Here is a 10,280-nt window from a genome sequence, read left to right on the forward strand (position 1 = left end):
TCGCCCCCTCTCCCCTCGCCCCCTCTCCCCTCGCTCGCTCTCCCCTCGCCCACTCGCCCCCTCGCTCGCTCTCCCCTCGCCCCCTCGCTCGCTCGCCCCCTCGCTCGCTCTCCCCTCGCCCCCTCGCTCGCTCTCCCCTCGCCCCCTCGCTCGCTCTCCCTCGCCCCCTCGCTCGCTCTCCCCTCGCCCCCTCGCTCGCTCTCCCCTCGCCCCTCGCTCGCTCGCCCCCTCGCTCGCTCTCCCCTCGCCCCCTCGCTCGCTCTCCCCTCGCCCCCCTCGCTCGCTCTCCCCTCGCCCCCTCGCTCGCTCTCCCCTCGCCCCCTCGCTCGCTCTCCCCTCGCCCCCTCGCTCGCTCTCCCCTCGCCCCCTCGCTCCGTCTCCCTCGCCCCCTCGCTCGCTCTCCCTGCTCGCCTCCCTCGCCCCCTCTCCCTCGCTCGCTCTCCCCTCGCCCACTCGCCCCCTCGCTCGCTCTCCCCTCGCCCCCTCGCTCGCTCGCCCCCTCGCTCGCTCTCCCCTCGCCCCCTCTCCCGCTCTCCCCTCGCCCCCTCTCCCGCTCTCCCCTCGCCCCCTCTCCCGCTCTCCCCTCGCCCCCTCTCCCGCTCTCCCCTCGCCCCCTCTCCCGCTCTCCCCTCGCCCCCTCTCCCGCTCTCCCCTCGCCCCCTCTCCCGCTCTCCCCTCGCCCGCTCTCCCCTCGCCCCCTCTCCCGCTCTCCCCTCTCCCGCTCTCCCCTCGCCCCCTCTCCCGCTCTCCCCTCTCCCGCTCTCCCCCTCTCCCGCTCTCCCCTCTCCCGCTCTCCCCTCTCCCCCTCTCCCCTCGCCCCCTCTCCCCCCCCTCTCCCCTCGCCCCCTCTCCCCTCGCCCCCTCTCCCTCGCCCCCTCTCCCCTCTCCCGCTCTCCCCTCGCCCCCTCTCCCTCGCCCCTCCCCCCTCGCCCCCTCTCCCCTCGCCCCCTCTCCCCTCGCCCCCTCTCCCCTCGCCCCCTCTCCCCTCGCCCCCTCTCCCCTCGCCCCCTCTCCCCTCGCCCCCTCTCCCCTCGCCCCCTCGCCCCCTCTCCCCTCGCCCCCTCTCCCGCTCTCCCCTCGCCGCTCTCCCCTCGCCCGCTCACCCCTCGCCCCCTCTCCCCGCTCTCCCCTCCGCCCCTCTCCCGCTCTCCCCTCCCCTCGCCCCCTCTCCCGCTCTCCCCCTCGCCCCCTCTCCCGCTCTCCCCTCTCCCTCGCCCCCTCTCCCGCTCTCCCCTCGCCCCCTCTCCCCTCTCCCCTCGCCCTCTCCCCTCGCCCCCTCTCCCCTCTCCCGCTCTCCCCTCGCCCCCTCTCCCGCTCTCCCCTCGCCCGCTCTCCCCTCGCCCGCTCTCCCCTCGCCCCCTCTCCCGCTCTCCCGCTCTCCCCTCGCCCCCTCTCCCGCTCTCCCGCTCTCCCCTCGCCCCCTCTCCCGCTCTCCCCTCGCCGCTCTCCTCGCCCGCTCTCCCCTCGCCCCCTCTCCCGCTCTCCCCTCGCCCCCTCTCCCGCTCTCCCCTCGCCCCTCTCCCGCTCTCCCCTCGCCCCCTCTCCCGCTCTCCCCTCGCCCCCTCTCCCGCTCTCCCCTCGCCCCCTCTCCCGCTCTCCCCTCGCCCGCTCTCCCTCTCCCTCCCGCCCCTCTCCCGCTCTCCCCCCCCTCTCCCCTCGTCCCCTGCCCTCTCCCCTCGCGCCCTCTCTCCCCGCTCTCCCCCTCGCCCCCTCTCCCGCTCTCCCCTCGCCCCCTCTCCCGCTCTCCCCTCGCCCCTCTCCCGCTCTCCCCTCGCCCCCTCTCCCGCTCTCCCCTCGCCCCTCTCCCGCTCTCCCTCGCCCCCTCTCCCGCTCTCCCTAGCCCCCCTCTCCCGCTCTCCCCTAGCCCCCTCTCCCGCTCTCCCCTCGCCCCCTCTCCCGCTCTCCCCTCGCCCCCTCTCCCGCTCTCCCCTCGCCCCCTCTCCGCTCTCCCTCTCCCGCTCTCCCCTCGCCCCCTCTCCCGCTCTCCCCTGAGGGAGTGCCGCACTGTCGGAGGGGCAGTGCTGAGGGAGTGCCGCACTGTCGGAGGGGCAGTGCTGAGGGAGTGCTGCACTGTCAGAGGTGCCATCTTTGGTGGGCAGCCAGCCAGCCCCCAGGGAACAGTACCCCATTCAGAGTTTGTGGGGAGGGGGAACGCTGTAGCTTTTATTGAACACGTTGCCGAGTTGGCCAAAGGGGACGTTCTCGCGAGTTGAAATGAAAGCCGTTTTTTTTTTCCCTCCATGTTTGACCGCGTTATAAAAACCGATTCACTTGGCGAGCCTCCGGGCGCACACTCTCAGACCGCAGTGAGACGCACTGAGCTCCTCGTATGGTGTGTAGCTGCAAGTCCATCCCAGTGAGGGGGTGATCGAGGGCAGGGGACGGGGGGGCAAAGAGAGTGGGGGGGGGGGAGAGCAGAGCGGGGAGGGAAGGGGGAGGGAGCCAGAGCGGGCTATCACATACTGCCCCTCCCCCTGATGTCAGACCCTCGGGCACTCACACTTGCTGGCTGCGGTTTGTTGGCCCTGACCCCTGCAGCCACACAGCACTAAGCCCCCGGGCTGCTGTGTGACGAGAGGCAGGGACAGCTGGCATGCCTATATTTTCTTTCAGCTCAGCAGCTGAGAGCATGACAGTGCGCGAGCGCTGAGCCAGTTTTTTTTTAACGTAATTCGTATTTCAATCATAGATTTCCTTTTCTCCCTACATCCCCCCCCTCCCGACCCCCGCCCCCGAACTCTCACATTCCCAACGCTTTTCCCCAGTGGGGTCCATCGGGCACACGTTCAGTCAAATGGAATGTTGGCCTTTATTGCAAGGGGGGGATAGAGTATAAAAGCAGAGAAATCCTACAACTGTACAGGGTATTGGTGAGGCCACACCTGGAGTACTGCGTGCAGTTCTGGTCTCTGTATTTAAGGAATGATACGCTTGCATTGGAGGCTGTTCAGAGAAGGTTCACTCGGTTGATTCCTGAGATGAGGGGGTTGTCTTATGAAGGTTGAGCAGGTTGGGCCTTTACTCATTGTTCAGAAGATTGAGAGGTGATCTTATTGAAACGGATAAGATTCTGAGGGGGCTCGACAGGGTAGATGCAGAGAGGATGTTTCTCCTCGTGGGGGGAATCTAGAACTGGGGGCATAATCTCAGAATAAGGGGTCGCCCATTTAAGACGGAGATGAGGAGGAATTTCTTCTCTCAGAGGGTTGTGAATCTGTGGAATTCTCTGCCCCCCCCGAGAACTGTGGAGGTTGGGTCATTGAATATATTTAAAGTGGAGATAGACAGATTTTTGAACGATAAGGGAGTGAAGGGTTATTGGGAGTGGGCAGGGAAGTGGAGCTGAGGCCAAGATCAGATCAGCGGTGATCTTATCGAGGGGCCGAATGGCCGACTCCTGCTCCTTATGATATGTATGTTCCGTTGTCCGCGGGTCGTTGCAGGCGACCCTGGACCTGGCCCCCCACACGTGTGCGGAACTCACCACCGAGTGACCGCTGGCTGCCAGTCCTTGCCTTAAGCAAGGGCACTGAGGCACACCCCCACCCACCCACACTCCATCTCCCATCGCCCAGCTCTCGCTGTTCAAACACACCCTCACTGGGAGAGATGTTCACATTCAAGTCGATTTTTAAATGCCTCTCCTGATCTCTCTCCCCTCTTTCCCCCCCCCCCCCCCACACACGCTTCCCTCAACATAACAAAAAAAACATTATCTGGGTCATTATCACATTGTTGTGTGTGGGAGCTTGCTGTGCGCAAATTGGCTGCCGCGCTTCCCAGATTATAACAGTGACTACACTCCAAAAGTATTTCATTGGCTGTAAAAAAGCCTTGGGACATGAAAGGCGCTATATAAATGCAAGTCTTTATTTCTCATCAATCGTCCTCCTTCCATCCATCGCCTTTCCCAGCCCCCTTCGTTCCAATCTCCCCTCCCTTCCCCCCCCCCCCCCCCCATTCATTCTGTGCTCCGTCCTCCTCTTCCCCCATTTACAGCCCCCTACTTCTTTCCTGTGCTCCCTGCCCCCTTCTCCCCTTCCCCCCCCCCATTTCCTGCCCCCTGTCCTGCTCTCTCCCCTTCTCTTTGTCCTGCCCCCCTCCCCTCCCCCCCCCCTGTCCTGCCCCCTCCCCTTACCCTCTCCCCCCGCGCCCCTGAGCTGCCTCCTCCCCTTCCCTTACCCCCCCCCCCACCCTTGTCCTGCCCCCCTCCCTTTACCCTCCCCACCGCCCCTGCCCCCTTTCCTTCCCCCCCCTCCCCATGTCCTGCCCCCACCCCTTCCCTTACCCCCCCCCCCCGCACCCCAGTCCTGCCCCCACTCCCTTTACCTCCCCACCGCCCTTTTCCCCCCTCCCCCTATCCTGCACCCTCCTCCTCCTCCCCCGCGCCCCGTCCTGCCCCCACTCCCACCCCTCCAGCTCCATTGCCCAGGGTTGACTATGGCCTCTCCCGGGTGCTCTGGCCCCTTGTATTATTCCGTCGGGTTCTGTCGTTACCCAGGAACAGTTGATTTATTTTGTCTCACCTTGTGATGCTGTCTGCGGGACTTTGCTGTACCCCCCCCTCCCTCCCTCCCCACCCCCCTTTGCCGCTGCGTAACTCGATTGTCTTTGCCTCCCCTCCGCCCGCCTCCCCGGGGGTCAGGTTCGAGCTGATGCGCCTGTGTTGGCAGTACAACCCCAAGATGCGCCCGGCCTTCATGGAGATCATCCAGAGCATCAAGGCCGACCTGGAGCCCTCCTTCAAAGAGGTGGCCTTCTTCTACAGCGAGGACTGCAAGGTTCGGGACGTCGAGGAGTTTGAGCTGGAGCCAGACAATATGGAGAGCATCCCCCTCGACCCGTCCTCCACCCTCCAGCACTCCGACAAACACTCGACCCACAAAGTGGAGAACGGGCCCGGCGTGGTCCTGCGAGCCAGCTTCGATGAGCGCCAGCCCTACACTCACATGAACGGCGGGAGGAAGAACGAGAAGGTGTTACCTTTGCCCCAGTCGACAGCCTGCTGATTCCGCCCCCCCCCCCTTCCCCCAACCCCCTCCCCACACCCCACACCCCGCCCCGAAACGAAGAGGAAGAAAAAAAATAACAAACCCCGACACGCACACACCCACACACCACGACAAAACCTGACTGTATCTCAGCAGATCTGGAACTGCCATTGCTGCACAGTGGCGACCCTCTTTACCGTCACCACACTCATTTCTCATACGCAAACAGGTTTTATTTTTCTGGACAAAAAAATTTATTGGCAACACCTAATCAAGAGCCACGGCAGGAGGCTCAGCTGAACTTGTGCTGCAAGACACTCGGTTCCAAGGTCTCACTGCTTCTAAACATATCTATCATCAGAGATGCTGCCTGGGTATTCTCCGATCCCTGGCACTTTCACTCCAGGTCTTTATAGATATATATGTTATATCTATATATTTTTTGTTTAAATAGATCTGACCCTTGAACCAATCGCTCCCTGTTTCTGGGAAACCGGCAGTGCATATCTCTTCTGGGGCCGTCACAAGAGTGTCTCGGGTGTCCCATCCTCTCTCGTACTGCTGCCAAATTTTTTGCCAAAAGATAAAAGAAATAGTTTTATTAAAAAGAAATGTATTTCCACTCGTAGAAGGAACGGGGAAGAGAAGAGAGAGAGAAAAAAAAAAAAGCAAGTGTTTCACGGAAAAGACGGACGCACGCACACACCGCGCTCGCGCGCGCCTCATCGCGCGACTCGTCGATCTACACCGGGATTAATGCGCAAAGTTTAAAGCGGAAATCCCGACGGGGAGCGCGCGAGAGAGAGCGCGATAGAAAAACAAACCCGCTCGCCGTCTGGAGGAGGTCCCGGATCACCGGCGAGCATAACCCGCCAGTGAGTAGGGGGAGGGGAACGGAGACGAGGATGGAGGAGGGACTCGGAGCCCTCGTGGGAGAGAGAGAGAGAGCGCGTGCGCGCCTGTGTGTGTGTGCGCGCCGCGGAACGGAACATCAGCGAGAGAGAAAGCAAGAAAGACAAAAAAAGAAGCAGTTAAGTGCTTAGTATTCTCTGACGTGTTCAGTGCTATTACATTAGAATTCTAGTGAATGGGTCTTGCAGTTCTATGTTTGACCATTGATTCTTTGAATACTTGTTGTGTCACTTTTATAACGTTTATGGTTTATTATCCATCTGTCTTTGAAAAAAAGCTGCTATAATTTTTTTTTCCTCCTTAACTCTGGGGATGAAATCAACTTTACCTTCTGGCCTCTGCCGCTCCCCCGCCCCCCAGTCCCTCCCTCTCCTCCCCCCACCCACTCCCCACTTCCATTTTGTTCCTTCAACCAGTTTCTTAATTAAGGCTTTGTACAACAGTTCAAATCGACTTTTTTCATTTCCTTTCCTGTTAATCGTTCCGATCGCGCGGTCTCGTCACGGACTGCCATCGCCGCCTTTTTTAAGAAAAAAAAATGTACAGAAAAAAAAACCAGGAGACATTTCCTTCCGTTTTGTTACCTGTGACACCTTAGCTCAGCACACGATTGCGAACCGTTTTATTTTTTTTTCCTCAAGTGATTATATAACGTAGCCGGACAGAAAACGTTTTTTCTTCTTTTGAGAGAACTTGCGTCTGAATCAGTACAGGGCGTCAAAAAAAATATATACTCAGGTCAAACAGTTTAATACTAGTACATGTCTTTCTCAGTGTTTCAATGTTCATTTTGTTCCTATGTCGAATTTGTTTGCTCTCTCCTTCCCCCAAAAGACGCAGGCCTTTATTTGTTTCCACCAAACTGGGTTAGTTATTCTGACAGCTCAACTTCGAATACAAGATTGGTTTTTTTTGTTATTTTTGGCTGCATATCTTATCTTTTTTTTCCCAATTATTACCAGAATGAGGCTTTAGTAGGCCGGAAGGGCGGCCATTTTGTGGTTGTCCATTTACTGACTCTACGCTCTTGTTAAAATCTGACATGGCAGCCGGCGTTCTTGTTTTTTTTTATATATATATATATATGGGTTGTATGATTTAAAGTGATAGGTTGCCGTTAGCACGAAGCAATCAGGAGCAATGGCGATTAATAAATATATCAGCTTGCCAAAATTGATAGTGCACTGGTAACAACCGGCCTAGTACTCCATTTAAAAAGTAAAAAAAAAAGGTCTAACATCACCAAAACTCAAAATATTAACGAGGCAGTGAAGTCTAAACATCAGGAAAGGTAGAGGTTCAAGTTTAAAAAAAAATGTGTGTATATATATATATATATATATATATATATACACGCAGTTCGGCCTACAGTGAAAGGCTTCACTTTATCGTAACCGGGCCCACATTCAACCACACCGGGATTGAGGGGCAACTCAAAGTGCCCCCCACCCCTTTTCCTGACCTCAGGATATCAAATTTTTGTTTTCCAGGCTCTGGGTGAAGTTGCTCGCTACCCGAGTTCCTGCCACCATTCCTCAGCCGTTGAGAAAGTCCAACGCAAAGCCACCGTGGGTGGGGGGGGTTTTCGCGACCCATCGCCTCCTGATATTTTGTGCTTTGTCACGACTTTCCCCGTAGCCCTCTTCCCCCTTTTGCCAGGGAACATGGGGGTTTGAGGGTGGGGGGGGGGTGCTGGGAAGCGGTTAAGGCCGCTTAACTGAACCTCTGTCAAGTTATTTGAAACCCAAGTTAAAAGGGGACAGCGCTGCGATTAGCAACACGCGACGTCACGAAGTTGGGCTTTGACGTGCTCGCTCGTGCTCTCCGCCGTGTTCGAAAGGGCCGGTGGAGGTGTTCATTATTGAGGGGGCTTTTGTTCAAAGGACACTGCCCCCTCCCACCTGGACATGGGAGGACGTTAACTTAAGTACAAGAGCAAAAAAAAAAAGAAAAATACGAATCGATAATGACTGATAATTGTGACCGGAGGTTAAAAAAAAAAGTTTGTAGTGTCTTTTTTTGGCTATACCTTTCTTAAAATAGTTCCTGGCTTTTAATTTGTTTTGCCACTGTCCCATAGCATGATTCTGGATCTCTGTTAATTAAAAAGGTAATCTATGTAGGATATTTTTTTGTAATTTATTTTGTAATATCAGTTAAGATCACTGTAAAATGCCCCAAATTGAAATCAGTACTGATAGATGAGTTGTATTTTAAATGTTACCTGACAAGGGGGACAATTATGTTTTTTTTTCGTCGATGTTTTTAAGCATTTATCTACCTCACTCTTATTTTTTTATATATATTATATTATATATAAAATACATCTCGCATTCAGCAATCTGAGAGACAGTACGTTTCCGGGAAACCTCAATAAAACAATCCACAAACCACATAACACTTAAAAGTCTTTGGAAAAAGGAGATCGGTTGCTCGGTCTACAAAGGTCACCAGCTTTGTCGGGGTGGGTGGGGGCAAGGGGCAAGGGTTAAAGGTCAGTTAACTAGCTGCAAGCTGGCCTCGAGGGTCTGGACCCCCCCCCCCCACATGTCTGTCAGGGGTGGTGTTACCGTTTATCGAGTGGCTCACCGCAGTTACCCGTGGCAACCGCTTTTGATGTGAGCGCACGCGCGCACTGTGTGTTTTATGCGCGTTAATTTTGGTTGTGAGGAGAGAGGGGGGGGCCGGGGTCAGTATTGTACCCCATTTCATTTTATTTCTACACTTTTTGGGGTGTTTTTTCCACCCCCCCCCCCCCCCCCCCCCAAACGGGAGTGGAGAATTCGACAAGTTGATCCCCGGTGCCCAAATAATTCTAAAATGGCTTCACTAATATTTTCTTTTTCTATTCTGCCAAAATGTTGCAGGACCAGCTCCCTGTCTGCATGAGGGGAGATACAGGAAAGTCCCGGGCGTCTCCCTTTCCCCATCCTGTCGTGTCCAGGGAGCAGGAGGGCCGCTTGATCTCCCGGTTACACCGTGTAAAACCGGGCACGTCGATCCCAGCCCGTTGGCGCCTACTTTCTAACCGAGATGTAAGCGGCAATCCCCCAGTTTAATCAGCCCACGTTAGAACATAGGAGCAGGAGTCGGCCATTCGGCCCCTCGAGCCTGCTCCGCCATTCAATGAGATCGCGGCTGTTCTGATCATGGACTCGGCTCCACTTCCCTGCCCGCTCCCCGTAACCCTTGACTCCCAGGGCTAGCCCGAGGGCAGGAGGCTGGCTATAGCCAGGTCGGGCAGAATTGGATTGACCTGGTGCGGTATCTTCTGGTTTACACTGTATCGTGTTTCTAGAAAGGCCTATCCTAGTACCTCGGGTCAGTTCCCATTGTCCAGAGCGCCCTCACCAAACAGCGAAGGACAGAGTGGGGCAGATCGCGGCCTGTAGTTTGATCCAAAGACTGGATGTGGAACCAAACGGCCTGCCTGATGCTGGCCCTCCATCCCGACTCCCTGCCCGTGTCCATTCACTGCGTCCTGGGGCGTTTGTGCGGCCTAAAGATGCAGGAGGCCAAGTGACCAATGTCTAATCTAGGCTGTACGATAAAGACACCCCATTCTCTACCCGTTAACCCATAAACTATTGACAAAGTGTCAACTAAAATGAGCTGGCATCCATGGCCTTGATCATTCGAGTCTGTTGTCACAACCCGGTGAATTCTCTTTTCTTCCCTCCATCTCCTCTGCACACACCAGAGAGATCGGCGGTGACCCATTGATATCTTCGAGGTTACTGAGTGTTTTTATACCAGATGTGGGGCCTGGCTCCAAGCTGAGGACAGGGGAGCCGGGGCTCCAAGCTGAGGACAGGGGGCCTAGGCTCCGAGCTGGGGACAGGGGGGACCTGGGCTCCCAGCTGGGGACAGGGGATCCTGGGCTCCGAGTTGGGGACACGGGGCCTGGGCTCCAAGCTGAGGACAGGGGAGCCGGGGCTCCGAGCTGGGGGACAGGGGGCCGAGCTCCAAGTTGGGGCCGGAGCTCCAAGTTGGGGACGGGACCGAGCTCCGGGCTGGGGACAGGGGACCAAGCTCCGGGCTGGGGACAGGGGACCGAGCTCCGAGCTGGGGACAGGGGACCGAGCTCCGAGCTGGGGAAGGGGATGGCCCCGGAAATTGAGCCTTAAGTGAGGGAGCGAGGAAGGGAATCGTAACTTAAAACATTACAACAAGTAAAACAGCAATAATGTACAACAGGAAACTGATGAAGGTGGTCTCGGTCCGAAGCAATCCTTGTGAAGGGCTTTTTCCCCTCGCCCCAAGAGCTGGCAGCATTTATCCGGCTTCTCAAGCTGTGATTTCATGGTCCGGATACTTGGATTGGCCCATTTAAAAAATGTAACGATTATATACAAAGTGTGGAATTTGCTGCTCCTT

The 10,280-nt window shown here is 56.9% G+C and overlaps 1 protein-coding gene across 1 annotated transcript in view; it reads left to right on the forward strand.

Annotated features, from left to right (window-relative positions):
• Positions 1–9,845, forward strand: part of igf1ra (insulin-like growth factor 1a receptor) — a 274,532-nt gene extending 264,687 nt beyond the window's left edge. Inside the window, exon 21 of the mRNA XM_070864979.1 lies at positions 4,646–9,845. Coding sequence (XP_070721080.1) covers positions 4,646–5,009 — 364 coding nt within the window. The 3' untranslated portion in view covers positions 5,010–9,845. The remainder of the gene's footprint in view (positions 1–4,645) is intronic.
• The last annotated feature ends 435 nt before the right edge of the window (positions 9,846–10,280 follow it).

The sequence above is a fragment of the Pristiophorus japonicus genome, chromosome 21 (assembly GCF_044704955.1).
Source record: "Pristiophorus japonicus isolate sPriJap1 chromosome 21, sPriJap1.hap1, whole genome shotgun sequence".
NCBI classification, from domain to species: Eukaryota; Metazoa; Chordata; class Chondrichthyes; family Pristiophoridae; genus Pristiophorus; species Pristiophorus japonicus.